General features: G+C 44.4%; 1 protein-coding gene across 5 annotated transcripts in view; it reads left to right on the top strand.

The window, feature by feature from the left end:
• The first annotated feature begins 10887 nt into the window (after positions 1 to 10887).
• Positions 10888 to 19845, top strand: part of MAPKAPK5 (MAPK activated protein kinase 5) — a 33659-nt gene continuing 24701 nt past the window's right edge. For 3 of the 5 annotated variants that reach the window (XM_059876102.1, XM_024977368.2, XM_005217897.5), the window contains exons 1-2: positions 10888 to 11615; positions 19472 to 19545. In XM_059876102.1, coding sequence (XP_059732085.1) covers positions 11583 to 11615; positions 19472 to 19545 — 107 coding nt within the window. In that variant the 5' untranslated portion in view covers positions 10888 to 11582. 5 annotated transcript variants of the gene reach the window in all.

Genomic DNA, 19845 nt, shown 5'->3' with positions numbered 1-19845 from the left:
TGTATTCAAAACCTCTTAATCATTCTGTAGCTGAAATAGGTACATCTCATTGAGGTGACGATTTTATGACCAGTTGGAAGTAACAAGATGTTCCAGTTCATGTTGCTTCAAGGTGAAATGAGGTTCACTGCCAGGAAAATGATTCTGTATTTTAGCTTTGATGATGAGCTGCAGCAGCAACGGTCCCATGACAAATGAGTGGCAAAAGGCAACATTTTGAGCTCATGCCACCCTCCGCCCCCTGTTCTTCCATCTTGGCAGTCTCCTAGGCATGAGGTGGTGCATGGTGGCAGGAGGTCAGCTGAAACCTCTGTCCTTGTTGTCACAGCACCTGGGTCTACCCAGGGAGAGAGAGGGATTAAACATAGGGACTTAACAGGAAGAGGGTGTTCTGACTGTGCCAAGGGGGATGGCTGGCCTAACCTGGGCCTGGTGGAAGAAAAGGTTACACTCTTCACACTTACATACGTCCATCATAAACAACTACTGGAAGGCTACTGAGTGCTAGGTCGTGGTGATGCAAAGATGACTAAGACCTGTGAGACTCACTCTCTAGAAGCTCAGGACATGGTGAGGAGAGACAGACTCTCGGATGATTATAATACGATATAACTGCCAGATACAATGAGAGCAAAAACGTAATGACATCATGGAAGGACAAGAAGGGCCCCTGCTGACTGCAGGCAGGGAAGAAGGCTCCCTAGAATGTGCTCATGTACCTCTCAGGTAAAAGAAGCCCAAAGGTGAGCAGTGAAGGGCTATTAAAGTGATTCCACAGAGTCTTTAAATAAGTGATTCCTACTATTTCAATGTTCCATTATCCCTACAGCATGACCCTCATCCTTGAGGTTTAATATGACTTCTCACATTCCAGCCATCACAACAATATCCAAGAAGCAAGACGGTTAAAGGACAAAGAACGGTGGGATACTTTATAAGGCAACTTCCAGGAGGCTGCCCACAAAGCTTCTATTTATACGTCTTTGGACATACAAAGAGACCTGCCTCTTGAGAAATCTATGCCGGTCAGGAAGCAACAGTTAGAACCGGACATGAAAAACAGACTGGTTCCAAGTAGGAAAAGGAGTACGTCAAGGTTGTATATTGTCACCCTGCTTATTTAATTTATATGCAGAGTACATCATGAGAAACACTGGGCTGGATGAAGCACAAGCTGGAATCAAGATTGCCGGGAGAAATATCAATAACCTCACATATGCAGATGACACCACCCTTACGGCAGAAAGTAAAGAGGAACTAAAGAGCCTCTTGATGAAAGTGAAGGAAGAGAGTGAAAAAGTTGGCTTAAAGTTCTCAACATTGAGTAAACTAAGATCATGGCATCCAGCCCCATCACTTCATGGCAGATAGATGGGGAAACAGTGGAAACAGTGGCAGACTTTATTTTGGGGGGTTCCAAAATCACTGCAGATGGTGACTGCAACCATGAAATTAAAAGATGCTTACTCCTTGGAAGGAAAGTTATCACCAACCTAGACAGCATATTAAAAAGCAGAGACAGTACTTTGCCAACAAAGGTCTATCTAGTCAAGGCTATAGTTTTCCCAGTGGTCATGTACGGATGTAAGAGTTGGACTATAAAGAAAGCTGAGCACAGAAGAATTGATGCTTTTGAACTGTGGTGTTGGAGAAGACTCTTGAGAGTCCCTTGGACTGCAAGGAGATCCAACCAGTCCTGAGTGTTCACTGGAAGGACTGACGTTGAAGCTGAAACTCCAATACTTTGTCTACCCGATGCAAAGAGCTGACTCATTTGAAAAGACCCTGATGCTGGGAAAGATTGAAGGCAGGAGGAGAAAGGGATGACAGAGGAGGAGATGGTTGGATGGCATCACCGACACAATGGACATGAAATTGGGTAAATTCCAGGAGTTGGTGAGGGACAGGGAGGCCTGACGTGCTGCAGTCCATGGGGCCGCGAAGAGTCGGACACAACTGAGCGACTGAACTGAATTGGACAAAGTTAAGATACATGGCCACGTCTAGCTGCAAAGGATAAGGAACTTCATCTTTTTAGCTGGGAGTCAGTGTGCCTCTCTAAAACTAAAGTTCTTAATTCTAAAGAATAAAAGGAAAATGGATTTGGGAAGGCAAATCCCTACCATGATGCGAAATAGCACCCTCAAAATTTAGGGTGATAAAAATTTAGGGTGATGACTTTCCAATGCCTGACCTTACCACCAACTTAATCCAAATCTCATGATATAGGTGAGAGTACTTCTGGGAAGATTTTCTATACACAGTGTATTACTTAAGAAAATTTTACTTGCAAGTATCAGAAAACCAAGTTCAAGTCAGTGTGAAAAAAATATGGTCCCCATATTCCAAAACCCTGAGATCTCGGCTCTGACCGTGGCTTGATCCAGAAGTTCAAAAAGTTTCCATCTCTTGGCTCCAGCTCTCCATGTTTAAACCATACCCATTTTGGTTCTGGTGGGTCTGGATTCTTAGAAGAACCAACTGACTTCAAGAGCTCTCATCTCATACCGGGCAAGGCCCAAGTCCACTGGCTAGGAGAAGGTCCGTGTTTGCTAGCCCCAGCAGAGACTCAGGTTCATGCTAACTGATGTGACGTCCTGCCCTTCCCTCGACCAGTGGCCGGATCGATAAAGCTGCAGTGATCACTTCGACCTGAGTTCTAACCGTCCACCCTTGGAGCCCTGGAGGCCCTTCTAGTCTATTTGAGGCTGAAAATGACGGGTGGATCCCCAAAGAAAAGTGGTGCTCTTATCTGAAGGAGAGGACTTAAGACATTGGAACTGCCAACCTTTTAATACTCCAGTGCTGCTGAAAACCCTGTTGGGGTGAATTGGAGAAAACAGAGAAATGTAATATTTCTTGCCCACATCCCTGTGAATCAGACTCATGGTAAGAGAATCTGCTTCTTAAACTGACAAATAACAAAAGAAATGCCAGCTATTAAGAAAATTTCTATAATGTTGATTCTGACATCCTAGACCCATTAATCTCCTTGGCTTTTAGTGACAGAAACCTATTAGAACACTAGGTAGCTGTCTGGAAGCAAAAACAAAGTTCTCAGGTTATGAACAACCTAATCTCTCTGGGTTTTTAGATGTGGGTCAGTCACAGGAGTATTGGGTGTAAAGCTGGTGTTTCTGCCTTTGGCCTTGCCCAGCGTCCAAGAGGAAATGGCGGAATAGAGGACGCAAAGAACTTCCTGCAGCCCTGAGAAGGGGGCTGATGTGGGGTTTTCTAAGTCCAGGTGCCACCTTGTGTTTGTAAGTACAACTGCAGCGCTATCCTCTCCGAGATCTGACAGGTAGACCAAATGATCAGGCTGGTGTCTTTCAAAGATAGTGTTACCCGAATGAGCTGATTTACAAAACAGAAAAGACTCACAGCAAACTTACAGTTACCAAAGGGTAACAAGGACCTACCGTGTAGCATAGAGAATTGTATTCAATATCATGCAATAAACTATAGTGGAAAAGAATCTGAAAAAATATATCTATATAACTGAATCACTTTTCTGTATACCTGAAACTAACACAACATTGTAAATTAACTATTGTTGTTGTTCATTCACTAAGTCATGTCTGATTCTTTGCAATCTAATAGACTGCAGCCCGCCAGGCTCCTCTGTCCATGGGGTTTTCCAGGCGAGAGTACTGGAGTGGGTTGCCATTTTCTACTCCAGGAGATCTTCCTGAACCAGGGATTGAGCCCACATGTCTTGCATTGGCAGGCAGATTCTTTACCACTGAGCAATACTTCAGTTTTAGAAATGGTTGAAACAAAACACAAGATGGCATTACATGCCTCGTGATTGTATATGGGCAACACCTAGACAAATGCAATGAGTCAAAAGGCGACGGTCACACGCCCAAAATAACAGCAAACAGGGACTCCAACAAAAACTTCTCCATGAATGTTCACAGAAGTACTATTCACAACAGCCCCAAAGTGGAAATAATCTGAATGTCTATTAACAGATGAATGAACAAACAAAATGTGGCCCATTCACATAATGAAATTATTTAACCATAAAACACTAATGAAGCACTGATACATGCTATTATATACATGAACCTCAAAAACATGATGCTATGGGAAAGAAGCTGGACATAAAAGGCCACATATTGTCTGATTCTATGTTTATGAAATGTTCAGAATAGGTAAATCCAAAGAGACAAAGCAGACTGGTCACTGCTAGGACTGAGCGACTTCACTTTCCCTTCTCCCTTTCATGCACTGGAGAAGGAAATGGCAACCCACTCCAGTGTTCTTGCCTGGAGAATCCCAGGGACAGAGGAGCCTGGTGGGCTGCCGTCTATGGGGTTGCGCAGAGTCAGACACAACTGAAGCGACTTAGCAGTAGCAGCAGCAGGAGCTAGGGAGAGAAGGAAAGTTGATGCGTAACAGGTAAGGGTTTCCCCTGGGGATGAAAATGTCTTTGAACTAGTTAGAGATGATACTTGCACAACATTGAGTACTAAATGCCACTGAACTGTTCACTTTTAAATGGTCAGTTTTATGTTACATGGATTTTAATCTTAATTAAAAAAAATAAATTGCCTTACCTCTGGGCCTCCATTCCCTCACAGTCCCTCCAGTCATGTCCCACTCATTCAGCTACTTCATGAAGAATAAAAAGTAACTGATTGTCATTGTTTTTATTAATTTTTTCTGAAAACGAAATGAACATGGTAAAAGGATTTTTTTTTCAGTGATATACACTCCTGGTTTCCAATCTTATGGCCCCAAGAAGAAATATTTACTGTACATCTACTAAGGGCCCCATACTACTGGTCTGGCAGCCACACTTGGAGAACCAAAGCCCAGACCTCTATCTGCTAAGTTTGTTCAAGATAATTTAGGCTTTCTATAACACACTCGTCAAACTCGTTAGAACCTCTGCCCACTGCCTGGTTCCCAACCACTCCTGCATTTTAGGGAGCTGTTATGATAGCACCCCTCTTTCAGGCACCAACATCTGTGTTAGTTATCTATGCTGCATAACAAATGGCCCCTAACTTTAGCACTTTAAAAACATGGATTATCTCAGTTTCTGTGGGTCAGGAATTTGGACATAGCTTAACTGGGTGCCTCTGGTACAGAGGGCTGCAATCAAGTTCTTGGCCAAGGATGCAATCATCTCAGGGTTCAACTATGTGAGGATCCATGCTAAGCTCACTTACGTGACCACTTGCCAGGCCTCCAGTTCTCACTGACAGCTGGTGAGACATGAGTTCCTTGACATGTGGGCCCCCCTAGGGGCAACAATAGTGGGCTGACTAGCATTCTCTCCCCTATTCCTGGTCACATGGAACCTCAGAATGTGGAAAGGTCTCTGCAGATGCAATTAGTTAGGATAAGATGAGGTCATACTAGGTTAGGGTGACCCCTAAATCCAATGACTGGTGTCTTTGGAAGAGGAAGGAACACAGAGGCACACGGAGAAGGTCATGTGAAGATCAAGGCAGAGATTAGAGGGATACACCTGTAGGCCAAAGGACTGCTGGGAGCCACCAGCAGCTGGCAGAGATAGAAATGACCCTTCCTAGAGTCTTCAGAGGGAGCAGGGCCCTTCTGACACCTGGATTTCAGACTTTGGGCCTGCAGGACTGTAGAGCATAAATTTCCATTGTTTTAAGTCACCTAGTTTATGGTAATTTGCTATGGCAGCCCTAGGAAACTAATAAAGCTGCTCACATTTGAGCTGGCTTTCCTCAGAGCAAATGGGGAAGAGAATGGGAAAGCAAGAGAGGGGTACCCAGGAGGGAAGCCACAGCCTTTTTGTAATCTAATCTCAGACATGAGAGCCCATCATTTGAAGTGAGTCTCTAGGTCAGCCCATGAGCACAGTGAGGGGATTACACAAGACCATGAATACCAAGAGGCACAGGCATCTCTGAGGGTTATCTTAGGCTGTCTACCACGTTCCTTGATTTCTTGAACAAATATTTATCAAACACCTACTGTGGGCTAGGTGTTGAGGATGGAACTAATAATGCAGATAAGATTCCTTCCCTTTTTGAGAATATTTAATATAATAGAGGAGAGGACCCTAAAGAAAAAAAAGTGGATATATAAATTAAAATTGTGATAAGTACAAGGAAGTGAATTATGAGGTAATATGAATAATTGATTTAGACTGAACCAAGTGTCAGGCCTTGGCTGAGATGGTTGGATGGCATCACCGACATAATGGACATGAATTTGAGCAAGCTCAGGGAGCTGGTGATGGACAGAAAAGCCTGGTGTGCGACCATGGGGTCACAAAGAGTCAGACACGACTGAGCGACTGAACTGAACTGAAGGGTCAGACCCGGGGCTTCCCAGGTGGCTCAGTGGTAAAGAATCTGCCAGCCAGTGTTGGAGATGTGGGTTCAGTCCCTGGGGTGGGAAGATCCCCTGGAGAAGGGAATGGCAACCCATTCCAGTAGTCTTGCCTGAGAAATCCCATGGACAGAGGAGCCTGGTGGCTACAGTCCAATTAGTCACAAAGAATTGGGCACAACTAAGCGACTGAGCACACAAACACCAGGTGTGGGGAGCCAGCTCCGCCCGTGGCAAAGGTCATGAGGAAGGAGGCTTGACATACGCAAAGGCGGGATCAAGCCTCAGGAGTCTCCCTGGAAATTCTCGAGCAATCTACCCCCAAAACCAGAGTCTGCCTACTTTCTGCTTTGTGCTGTCACCTACACCTCTGACTTTACAGGGGGCTGTCCCCCACTACCTCTCTGAAAAAAGAGTTAGCTTACAGCTCCAGTTAATAATTCTTGGGTGTGACAGTGTTTCAACCTACAAACTCCTTTGGAAGTCCTCTAGCCTGCCTGAATAGGTTTTTTCCGGCAACATGTGATTGTTCAGAGCCTCCCAACTGTGAGAGGCAGGAGATGTTCTAAACTGTGTAAACACAGATTCTTTTGAGTAGTTAAAAGATTGATTAGAAATTGTATTGGTGAAGGGTTTTTCACTTGTTGGGCCAATGTTTGCTGCTAAGTCTCCATATCCCTTACCTACTGTGTCCTTGGCGGTGTATTGATTGATATAATGGGTGTATAGAAATGTAAGCAGTTGCCTCAATGTTTGTAATCTTGGACCCTTGAGTTAATTCTTTTCTTGATTGAGCCCACCTCACCTTTGCCCTATAGGAATGCAACTTTCTCCAATGCTTTTTGGAGGCTGGCGCCTGACTTTAGAATAATCACCTTTAGAGAAAAATAAGTTTCTTAAAATGTTAACAGGCTTCCTGGCCAGAAGATGATGTAAATCACCTAAACTTTTGCATATGATAAGTTTGAAAGCCTGACTTCGCTAAGGATCAGGAACTGCTGTCTTTGCATGCCTCTACCCCTTCCCCCATTATCCTCTATGCACAACTTAAGGTATAAAACTGCTTTGGAAAATAAAGTATCTCCTTTTGTTCACCGGAATTTGGTGTCCCCATGTCGTTCTTTCTTTCACCTTCTGGCTGAATTTTTCCTCTGAGGCAGGGAAGCTTGTCAAGCCTACTAATTTTGCCTGGGCTTCTAAGATCCGACCGGGGAGGCCTTAGTGTCTCCTCTCCTTCGGGAGAACGGGAGGACGCCTGCGGCCTTCGTAGGTGACATTAATTCCCTGCTTTGGAATTTTATTCAGTCTCTTTTCTTCACTGAATTTTCCTACTGAGCTATCCTTATTTCAACCGCTTTTCTCCACTAAATTTCCTCACTGAGCTATCCTCATTCTATTACTCTTTATATCCTTAATTAACATTTAATTAAGCAATTGTCTCCTGATCTTCGCCTATGCCGTCTCTCCTTCGAATACCCTGGATCAGCCGGGGCTGGTCCTCGGCAACCAGGGTTAGGCCCAGTCTTTCTGATGAATTAATATTTAGAATGTGGTTGAAGAACACGTAGGAATTGGCCTCTGTGTGCCAAGGAGAGAAAGTTTCTAGATAGAGGGACAACATCTGCAGATGACAGATGTTGAGTTTAGCTGCAAGACTCAGAATGCGTACGGCTCAGACCTCATCTCTGAATCTCTATGTAGCACAGTGCCTGGCACGGAGAGGGACCTGAGAAATTCTTACTGAAAGAACCAAAGAAACCAAGGCACCTTCTATTTCCTAACTGTCGTAGATAATGTTAATCCAAGTCATTTCAAAATTTTCTCCCACAGTTCACTGCAGAATCACTTTCTTATTTGTGTTACAACAGGCAAAGCTGCTATAACAAAAAGCTGTAAATACATGAAAGCTCAACACAAGAGATTTTTTTTTCCTTCTTCTCTCATATAACAATCTTGAGAGGATGCTGAGATCAACAGGGCAGAGTTCTCTTCCATCCAGGTATCTTCCCTCTTAAAGTCTTGCCTTCTCCAGAACCTGGTCATCATCTTCCAGCTGGCAGAGTAAGTGAGAGCATCTGTTGACAGATTTTCCAGGCCAGGCCTGGATATGTGCACATCGTCTTCTGCTCACTTTCCACTGGGGGAGAGCATAGACACATGGCCACACCGACTTTATGGGGGATGGAGAATGTCCTGTAGGTGTATGGCCAACAAAGAGGACACTATGTCTGCACCGCAAAATATATCCCATTATGTGTCCAATTCTCTGGTACATTCCTCAAGAACCTCAAATTAACCAGATAAAAAAGAACTCTAGATTTCTCACTCTCATCAAGTCTTTCATTCACTGAATGGCACCACCATCTATGCAAGTTGCATAAGGTGGTCTCTTAAAAGTTATTCTTTTTTTAAAGTATTTATTTTTATTGCTTTTATTTGGCTGCCCTGGGTCTTAGTTGCCACATGCGGGATCTAGTTCTCTGGCCAGGGACTGAACTCGGGCCTGAGGTATTCAGAGTTCAGAGTCTTAGCTACTGGACCACCAGGGAAGTCCTGAAAATTATTCTTGATTTGTTTCTTATTCTCATCTTCCTCATGGAGTTCTTCAGGAAGTTCTTTCAATTCCACCTCCAAAACATCATAAACCAATCTACTTTATCTTTATGGCCACTGTCTTAGTTCAAGCATCATAATAATCTGGGCTATTCCAACAGCCTCTTAATAACTGTTCACGTCTCCACTTTCACTTGTCCATATTTAATTCTCCATACAGCAGAGTCTTATCTTTAAAAACATAAATTTGATCAGACCCCTCTTTAGTTTAAAACCTTCCAGTGGCTTAGAATAAAATCCAAAGTTCTCATCATGACCCTAAAGGTGTATATCAGCAGTCCCCAACCTTTTTGGCACCAGGAACCACTTTCTAGGAAGACAATTTTTCTACGGACCAGGGTAGGGGAGAGGGGATGGTTTCGGGATGATTCAAGCGCATTACACTTACTGTGCACTTTGTTTCTATTATTATATCAGCTCCACCTCAGGTCAGGCATCAGATTCCAGAGGCTGGGGACCGCTGGCGTAGATGATACAACCCTCTTCACCTTTCCGACCTCATCCTTTACTGCTCTCTCCTACTCTCCCTGCTCCAGCTACAATGACCGAGCTGCTTCTTGACCACGTTTACCTAGCTTCTACTTTAACACTTTTACAACTGCTGTTTCATCTGCCCAGAAAGTGACCTGGATCTCCATAGACAGTTCCTTCTCATTTATCCGAGGTCTCAGCATCAGGGTTGCCACCTGGGAGACCTCTCCTGATCCTCTACTTTAAAAGTCCTGACACCCAGTTAATTCTCTTACCTCAGCATTGTTTACTTTCTTAGTATCCACAAACTGTGCTTTTCTTTCTTTAGTTTCTGCTGCTCTTTCTCAAAAAAAAAAAATCCATGAGCAGGTACTGTGTCTTTTTTCTACTTTTTCCCCAGGGTCGAGTAGGCCTGGCACACAGCGGTGCTCAGTAAATAAGTGAATGAATGAAGAACCACCAAGAGGTGATTAACCAAATACTCTTTCAAGGTTCTTTGATAGGCTGTTGGTATAGCCTGGCTTCTCCACCTTCCCGACCCCTAATCTCCACCACCCCTTGCCCAGGAGAGGTTTGGCAGAAGAGCAGCCGCATCTGGTGAGGCCCTCCTCTCTCCCACGGAGCTATGGGAGCCTGAATTTGCTGGCTACTCCACTTTCCGAAAGGGAAAGATACCCAGCTAAATGCCGACATGAGGAAGAGCGGAGCGAACGAGCCTTGGGGTCAGAGATCTGGGGGGCCCCTGCGGCAGAGCTGGTTCCAGAGCCCCCAGGCCAACCCCATGAGCTGTAGGCTGCTCCCCGCCGCCAGAGCCTAGGGGCTGCAGAGAGGGAGGGCCTGCACCCAGTTCAGCATTTGGTCCGCAGATGGGATGCTGATAGGCAAAGGCTTTAGTGTCCGGCTTTCATTGATTACTCGTTTTCTCGAGCCAGGCATTAAAAAAAAAAAAAAAGTCATCTGTGTTGGTTGAGTAACGAGCACAAACCTGCGTCCCAGTTCCGACTTGACCACTTCTCAGCTGTCCGCAGTTGTGCGCAAATGAGTTTCGCTCTCTGACAGCCTCAGTTACCTCACCTGTTAACAGGGAACAAGAACACACTTAGCTCAAAGGGCCAAATGCCTACTTTATAAAGATGAGACAAACTAAGGGAAGAAAAGAGCCTCACGTAAAGTAAACGCACCGTATATATATAACTATTATTGCTATTATTATATATAGAACTCTTGTTACCGCCTGACCCGCCCGGAGCCTCAGTTTCCAAGCCTGCATCACTAGTCGTTTATCTCCGGATCTTTCCGTAGGGCAGTTCCCGCGCCAGAAGCCCTGTCCACTGCGCAGGGACAAACTAGTTTGTAGTGCCACCCGCAGGCACCAGAGTCAGCTGGTGAGGGCCCGTAGCCCCGCCCCGCCGGCCCCTGACCCCTTTACGTCATCAGCTCGGCGCCAGCGCTGCGGAGGGCCCCGGGGCCTGTCCTGGGTGTGGCGCCACCTTGGGGAGGCCTTGGCGGACGCCTGCAAGTCGACTGCTTGGTTCGCGGGCGGCTCGGAAACCCCAGCTGACCGCGGCGAGGGGCGCGTGGAGCCGTGGGGACACGAAGTCGGGCGACAGGAGGGGCGGCCCAGAGCTCAGGCGGGGCACAGCGCCGGCAGGCGGGCGGCCGGCCGGGCTGCCCGGCGCGGGTGTCCCGGCGATGTGTGGTGCTGAAGCGGCAGCGGGAGAAGCAGCGGCGGCGGCGGCGGGCTCGGCCTCGGCTTCGCGGCGGTGCCGGCGGCGAAGGCGGAGGCGCAGGCTCCTCCTCAGGACCTGGCGAACCCGGACCTAAGCGGCGGCCCCGCGAGGCCCCGACACAGCGCCCCTGATCGGGGCCTTCCCCGCCTCGCCCTGCCCCGGGAGCCTGCCTCCCCGGCCGGGGATGAGGCCGGGAGGCGGCCGCGCGGGGCCCAGCACAAAGACTTGTTCCCGGGAGCCGCTGCTGCTGCCGCCACCAGCCTAGAGCCGCCTGCCGAAGCCGAGCCGGCCCCGGGGCCCTCGTCCCCTCAGGTCCCTGGGGGCGGCTGCTGCCCGTCTCCCCGAGACCCAGGGCCCCGAGCGCTGAGCCCCTTGTTCCCCCGGCTGCGGTGGGATCGGGCAGCTGCGCAGCCTCCGCTGCTCCCGGCCTTGCGGGCCCCGCGGAGCATGTCGGAGAGCGATATGGAGAAAGCCATCAAGGTAAGTTGGGGGAGATGCCTCCCCGCTTTGTCTCTTTGGCATTCCTCTCGGCTTCAGCCTCAGAAAGCGGAGAGAACTTAGAGATTCCAGCAACTCCGGCTTTCAGTTCCGTGGGTTCCAACTCCTGGGTTCCGTGGACTGCGTTTTACAGCGCTGAGAGCAAAGGGTTTGTGGAGGGCGCGGGAGGGACGTCCGATTCCCTCCGACTTACCTGCTTGAAGCGGGATGTGATTTGTACTTCCCTAGAATGGAGGGTGGGTGGTGTGGAGATACCTGATGGGAGTAGCACGTAGGGCGCCCTGATACTCTCTATTCGATCACTCCCCAAGTACCATTAGATTTTGTTTTCAGGTGATCTGCTGCAACAGCACTTGGAGAGTTGGATCTTACCCCTCGCTCCAGATTTGTTTGAAATCTGCAGTTTCAGCAGGAGGTGCTTCACCTTACAAAACCTGCCCTTTGGCAAATAGGTTGTTTTCACTTTTCCGTGTGGTTCCTCCCCTTTTCCTGTTTCCTTTTCCTTCTCCTGGGGGGCGTTGAGTTTATTTAGGAGGAGCTAATGGTGTCCTTTACATACCGCTCTGTTAACAAACAAACAAACAAAAAAAAAGGCAAATATGAGTGTTCCAAAGTGGCCCAAATAAAATTTTGAAAAAAAAAACAAAAAACCCTGCTTTTTACTTTTTTTAAACAGGCAAACATTGCGGCAGTAAGTCACTAGGAGTCAGAAAGTTACCATTCAGCTGTACTGAGGAAATTAAGTTTCTTATGTAAATTGAACACGGAAGCTTAAAGTTTGATATTTATTACTTACTTATTTTACAGTATTAAGTCAAATCTGTGCATTTAGGAATTTCATTTTCTCTTGAGGGATGGGCAACTCGGGGTTATTTTCCCCATCAAGACACAATCACTACTACCAATAACTAATTAAGAACTTCCACTTCTAACAATTTTGGGGGTTACAAAGTTTATAGAAGTCATCAGTCATTTCAAAGAAAATTCACCTTTTAAAGGAGGCATCAAGACAGAACATATACATTAAGAAATATCAGATTTTAAATGATAGAATTAAAGGATCCAAAAGACTGCTTTGATAGATACATTTTTTTTTCTTTTGGTTTGGATTTCATTGGTATAGCATCATGTATTGCCTAAAGTTATATGATTGGGTTGTGAATCAAAATACATTTGGCAGGTTTTTAAATTCAGCTAGCATTATTTGCTTTGTGCAAGGTGTTGTGTTGGGCACTTGTGAAGCAAAGTCAAGAGCCCTAGATGTCCCTCTTTTGTAGATCTTCTATCTAGATGGTGGAGTTAGTTAATAAACATTGTCAGGTGATTATAATTAAAAGACACATTTCTATCCCTGGATTGGGAAGATCTCCTGGAGGAGGAAATGGCAAGCCACTGCAGTATTCTTGCCTGGGAAATCCCATGGAAAGAGGAGCCTAGTGGGCAACAGTTCATGGGGTCGTGAAAGAGTTGGACACAACTTAGTGACTGAGCACACATTAAAAAAGGTGGAGAGTGCTATTTTAGGAAGGGTGGGCAGGGAAGGTGTTCCTGAGGAGGTGACATTTGTATCAAGCTTTGAAGGGAATGAGGGAGCAAACCTCCATTGTCTTGGGGAAAAATATTATAGGCAGTGGGAACAAAAGATACAAAGGCCCTGAGGTAGGTGCAGGTCTCCTGTGACCCAGGAACAACAGGGTGACTGGAATGCAGTGGGTCAGTATAGATTATGTTGGAGCCAGGTAACCAGAAGCTCAAGTACATAGGGCCTTTAGGCCGTTGCAAGAACTTTGGCTTGACCCTGAGTAGAAAGGGAAATCTGAGAGAGTTTTGAGCAGAAGAGATACATAGTTCTAGTGGGCAAATACATAAATGGGGAAGCAGTGTTACTGAGTGCTTATAGTAGTTTCTCCAGGTTGACTCATGAGTTGAAATCTCAGCCTCGCCATTCATTTAGCTGTGTCCTTGAATAAGTCACTTTACTTCTCTGTCACTTAGTTTTTTCATCCATAGGAAGAGGATAAAAAATCTCCCCAGCTCAGGGTTTTTTTTTTTTTTGAGAATTTAATAAAAATGTACTTATAATATCTAACATTTAGTAAGAACCCAATGGATATTAGCTCATAGCAACTTAAGAATGGTTCAGAAAGAACTGTATGTAGTTTTCTTCAGTTGGTCACTATTGTCCAACCTGATTTTCTTACTTTTTTTTAAGCTTTTCTTCTTGTACTTATTAGTAGATCACTGGTGAATCTTCCAATTGTATGTGTTCAACCTAATACAGATTGGTTGCCGGGGCCAGGGTCCAGCCCCGGCTGATCCAGGGAATTCAAAGGGGAGATGGCGTCAGCGAGTACACTGGCTTTAATTAAATATTAATCAAAGATATAAAGAGTAATAGAATGAGGATAGCTCAGTAGGAAAATTCAGTGGAGGAAAGAGGCTGAGTAACTTGGTTTACGTGGAAAACCAATAAAACTTCGAGACAAGAAGTTTGCACCACTTACGTAGGCCACAGGTGTCCTTCCGTTCTCCCATGGGAGAGGAGACACTGAGGCCTCCCCGGTCGGATCCTAGAAGCACAGGCAAAATTAGTAAGCTTGGCGGGCCTCCGCGCTCCAGATGGGAACTCAGCCAGAGGTTGAAAGAAAGAATGACATGGGGAAACCAAGCTTCGATGAGCAAGGTCCGTAGCTTTATTTTCAACAGGGGCTTTTATACCATAAGTTGCACATAGAGGATAATAGGGGGTGTGAAATCATGCAAAGTCAGCAGTCTTTGATCCTTATCGAAACCAGCATTTCTTTTCTGCAAACTTATTGTATACAAATGGTTTAGGTCATTTACATCATCTTCTGGCCAGAAGGCCTATTAACATTTTATGACTCTGACAAAGGTTTGTCAACCGTAAGATTTATTTTCTCTAAGAGTAATTATTTTAAAGTTTGGCGCCATCCTCCTAAGGTGTTAGATAAAGCTGCATTCCTATAGGGCAGAGGTGCAGTGGGTTTACAACAAAGGAAAGAATTTATTACCTTAAGGGTCTAAAGTTGCTAACACCAAGGCCACTCCTTATTTTTTCTACATACCAACTATATTAATTAATACACATTCAAGGATACAATACAGGGGATGTTGAGACTTGGCAGCAAGCATTGGCTCATCAATGAAATCTTTTACTAGTTTTATTCTGACAGCTTCTAACTCTCCGAGAGGCTCTAAGCTATTTGAATATCTTAAGCTTCCCGTGCCTCTCGTGGTTGGGAGACTGTAAACAATCGTATGCATAGCTGTAGGAGTCCGGGTAAACTGGTCAGGCAAGTTAGAGAGCCATCTGAGGGGTTTGGATTTAAACACTCCTATTATGCCCAGGAACTTTATTAACTGGAGCTGTAAGTTAACTCTTTTTCAGAGAGAGCGAGATGGTGGTGGGGGACAGCCTCCCGTAAAGTCAGAGGTGACAGCACAAAGCAGTAAAGTAGGCAGACTCTGGTTTTGGGGGTAAATGCTCGAGAATATCCAGGGGGACTCCTGAGGCTCGATCCCGCCTTTGCGTATGCCGAGCCTCCTTCCTCATGACCTTTGCCACAGGCGGAGTTCCTCACGCTGGCTCCCAGCAATTAGTGAAGTTGAAAATATCTAACAACCAGTACTGAATAGGATATACTCCTTGGAAGCAAGCCAGCATCACATCAATTAAAACTTTTGGTTTGTGGTGTCTTATATTCATTGTTTTGGTTTTTTGAGGTTGTCCCTCATTTGGTGAGAACTGAGACCTCTAGAGTTCAGCTGGAAAAGCTATTTTCCTGGGTTTTCACTACAACATTTAAACTTCTGCTGCCTCGTTACCTGAGAATGGGCTGACTGGACTTTAAGATCTCATCCTATTACTCTTAAATATTTAGGATAAGGCCAGCTGGCTACAACCATAGGCTCTGTCTTCTCAGTTTTGTCTCTCCTGCCATAGCCCGTGACTTCAGAACTCCCAGGTCACTTAGCTAAACCTGGATAATGAGCGTTTGGGGATTATGGGATTAGAAATTGCCTTACATATTTGTTTTCTGTTGTATATCGCAGTTTTTAATATTTGATGAACTTAATAAAAATTCATTTCCGTAGTTTTAAAAAACATTAAAAAAATTTCAGTTATAATTCACATATGATAAAGTTCACCCAAGATAAGTGTATAATTCAGTCATTTTTACTAAACTTAGAGTTGTGCATCTGTCCTCACTATCCAGCTTTAGAATTTTTCCATACACTCCCCACTTCCCCTGAGAGTTCATTCTGCCTCACTGTGGTCAGCCTGTACACTCACTCCCCACCCCAGACAACTTTATTGATCTGCTTTCTGTCACTATTATTTTGTCTTCTCTAGAAATTCCAAATAATTGAAATTATATACATGTAGTCTTATGTATTTGACTTTCACTGAGACTCACGTCCATCGAGTCAGTGATGCCATCCAGCCATCTCATCCTCTGTCGTCCCCTTCTCCTCCTGCCCCCAATCCCTCCCAGCATCAGGGTCTTTTCCAATGAATCAACTCTTCGCATGAGGTGGCCAAAGTACTGGAGTTTCAGCTTTAGCATCATTCCTTCCAAAGAAATCCCAGGGCTGATCTCCTTCAGAATGGACTGGTTGGATCTCCTTGCAGTCCAAGGGACTCTCAAGAGTCTTCTCCAACACCACAGTTCAAAGGCATCAAATCTTCGGCACTCAGCCTTCTTCACAGTCCAACTCTCACATCCATACATGACCACAGGAAAAACCATAGCCTTGACTAGACGAACCTTTGTTGGCAAAGTAATGTCTTTGCTTTTGAATATGCTATCTAGGTTGGTCATAACTTTCCTTCCAAGGAGTAAGCATCTTTTAATTTCATGGCTGCAGTCACCATCTGCAGTGATTTTGGAGCCCAGAAAAATAAAGTCTGACGCTGTTTCCACTGTTTCCCCATCTATTTCCCATGAAGTGGTGGGACCTGATGCCATGATCTTCGTTTTCTGAATGTTGAGCTTTAAGCCAACTTTTTCACTCTCCACTTTCACTTTCATCAAGAGGCTTTTGAGTTCCTCTTCACTTTCTGCCATAAGGGTGGTGTCATCTGCATATCTGAGGTTATTGATATTTCTCCCGGCAATCTTGATTCCAGCTTGTGTTTCTTCCAGTCCAGCATTTCTCATGATGTTCTGCATATAAGTTAAATAAACAGGGTGACAATATACAGCCTTGACGAACTCCTTTTCCTATTTGGAACCAGTCTGTTGTTCCATGTCCAGTTCTAACTGTTGCTTCCTGACCTGCATACAAATTTCTCAAGAGGCAGATCAGGTGGTCTGGTATTCCCATCTCTTTCAGAATTTTCCACAGTTTATTGTGATCCACATAGTCAAAGGCTTTGGCATAGTCAATAAAGCAGAAATAGATGTTTTTCTGGAACTCTCTTGCTTTTTCCATGATCCAGCGCATGTTGGCAATTTGATCTCTGGTTCCTCTGCCTTTTCTAAAACCAGCTTGAACATCTGGAAGTTCACGGTTCACATATTGCTGAAGCCTGGCTTGGAGAATTTTGAGCATTACTTGACTAGCATGTGAGATGAGTGCAATTGTGCAGTAGTTTGAGCATTCTTTGGCATTGCCTTTCTTTGGGATTGGAATGAAAACTGACCTTTTCCAGTCCTGTGGCCACTGCTGAGTTTTCCAAATTTGCTGGCATATTGAGTGCAGCACTTTCACAGCATCATCTTTGGTGATGGACAGGGAGGCCTGGCGTGCTGCGATTCATGGGGTTGCAAAGAGTTGGACACGACTGAGCCGCTGATCTGATCTGATCTGATGCTTTTGAGGTTCATTCATGTTAGTGTATGCATTAGTAGTTCACTCCTTTTTATTCTTGAGGAATCTCTTTATGGGCACTTGGATTGTTTCCAGGTTTTAGCTATTATAAATAAAATGATAAATAAAACTTGTCCATACAAATTTTTGTGAACATAATGTTTCATTTCTTCTGGGAAATAACTAGGTGTGGAATTACTGGATAGTACAGTAACTTTTTAAGGAGCTGTAAAACTTTTCCAAAATGGAATTGTTCTAGGATCATTTGTTCAAAACATTATCTTTTCCTTGTTGAACCACCTTTGGTGATAATCAGTTGTCATAAGTGTATGAGTTTATTTTTTGGATTCTCTTTTTTTCATTCTTTTGGTTTTATTTTTTTAAATTCCCTTTTCTGTTTCATTGATCCATATGACTGTCTGTGCCAGTGCCACACTGATGTGATTACTGAAGCTTTATAGTAAGTTGTCAAATTGAGTAGCATGAGAACCATCTTGGTTTTACTATTTCAAAATTAAGTTGGCTATTCAAGTTCTTTGTATTTCCAAATAAGTTTTAGAGTCAGCTTGTCAGTTTCTACCAAAAAAAAAACGTGTGTTGGGATTTTAACGGGGATTCCGTGAATCCCACATGCAGCAGTGAAGATCAAAGATTCCGTGTGCCACAGCTAAGATCCACTGCAACTAAATAAGTGTTAAAGAAAAAAACTGGCAGCAGAAAGGTATGGAGATGAAGACTATTCTCAGCTTGTTTTACACATTTACATATTCACTGGATAGAAGCTCTGTTTTCATCTCTGAACTTAGCCTGGTGTCTGGCACTTCCTAATTGCTCAGTGCGTTTGTGTTACATGGACAGATGTCCTGTTGCTAGACCTGGGAGTCAGGATTCTGTTGCTAACTATAGTCTATCAGATTTTCATTGCAACAAAACAGTTTGAAAGTCTCATGAGTTTTGGCCTAACTTCTCAAGGTCTACAGTTGGTTTTCAGTACTGCCCATGGAACCCTGAAAAATGAATTTTACTCTACCACAGTTTAAATGTATGACTTCCTTGCCTAAAAACATGGCAACAGAAGCTCAGTATATAGTGTGTGCGTGCATGCTCAATTGCTTCAGTCGTGTCCAATTCTGTGACCCCATAGACTATAGCCCGCCACGCTCCTCTGTCCATGGGATTCTCTAGGCAAGAATACTGGAGTGGGTTGCGGTGACTTCCTCCAGAGAGTCTTCCCAACCCAGGGATTGAAATCGCGTCTGCCTGCATCTCCTGCATTGCAGGCACATTCTTTACCCCCGTGAGCCACCTGGGAAACGCCAGTATGTAGTGACTACACAGGAATTCCATAAAAACTTTAGGCTGTAGAGCTCTATATGGAACTATGGAAAGCTATTGGAATCTATTTTTAAAAAACTATAAAGAATATAGTTATACAATGAATGTATGTCTTTGTGTTCAAAATAACACTTGAAAACCAAATAAATGTACTATGATATTTACTGTTATTTTATTTGAACTTAATAAGTTTTAGTTTATTCAGTTATTCCAATTTGATCAGTTAAGGATATAGGCCTCTGTGGCATAGCAGCATTTATAAGACCAGTCTTTCTAGAATCTTAGAAAATCCACTTGACCATTTGAAGAAATAAGTCCTCAGTAGTTTTGAAAGGGTATCTTCCACACTCAAGAAGAAAAAACGACAACCAAAACACCCCAAAACCAGCAACGAGGATTGACTCACATGGATCTTGAAGATGAGCTGAAGAATTTCTTTTCACCCCCAAGTTTTTTGCCTTCTCTTGTTGGAAAACAGTGCCTAGCCTAGTCACTTAGGTGAAATGTCTAATTATATAGCCTTTCACAAAGCTCTACTTACCAGCTTCTTTCAGGAGGTATCAATAAGATATTGAGCTGTTACGGTCTTCTGTTGTTCCATCTCTGCCTAACTATTCAACTTTTAATTGGAGAATCATTCTCTGCCTCCTCCCTTTTTATTTTAATAGGAAAGCTCCATTTTAGAAGAATACAATATCAATTGGACTCAGAAGCTGGGAGCTGGAATTAGTGGTCCAGTTAGGTAAGAGACCCATGTGCTGCTGCTGCTGCTGCTAAGTCGCTTCAGTCGTGTCTGACTCTGTGCGACCCCATAGACGGCAGCCCACCAGGCTCCGCCATCCCTGGGATTCTCCAGGCAAGAATAGTGGGCTGCACACCATGACAAAACTGTTCTAAAAAGGGCCATTCATAATACACATAAAGTTAGAAGCATTACGTGTTCCAGATTTGTGAAATAGTCTTAATTTAACAAGTCGAAGTATTTATGATAGGCTTTTTCTCATCCATGTAGAAATGTATTTAAGTGACATGGTCTGTGACA

The sequence above is a fragment of the Bos taurus genome, chromosome 17, assembly GCF_002263795.3.
Source record: "Bos taurus isolate L1 Dominette 01449 registration number 42190680 breed Hereford chromosome 17, ARS-UCD2.0, whole genome shotgun sequence".
In the NCBI taxonomy this organism is placed as follows: Eukaryota; Metazoa; Chordata; class Mammalia; order Artiodactyla; family Bovidae; genus Bos; species Bos taurus.
Note: the sequence above shows the minus strand (reverse complement) of the source record. Positions and strands in the feature narration are given on the sequence as shown.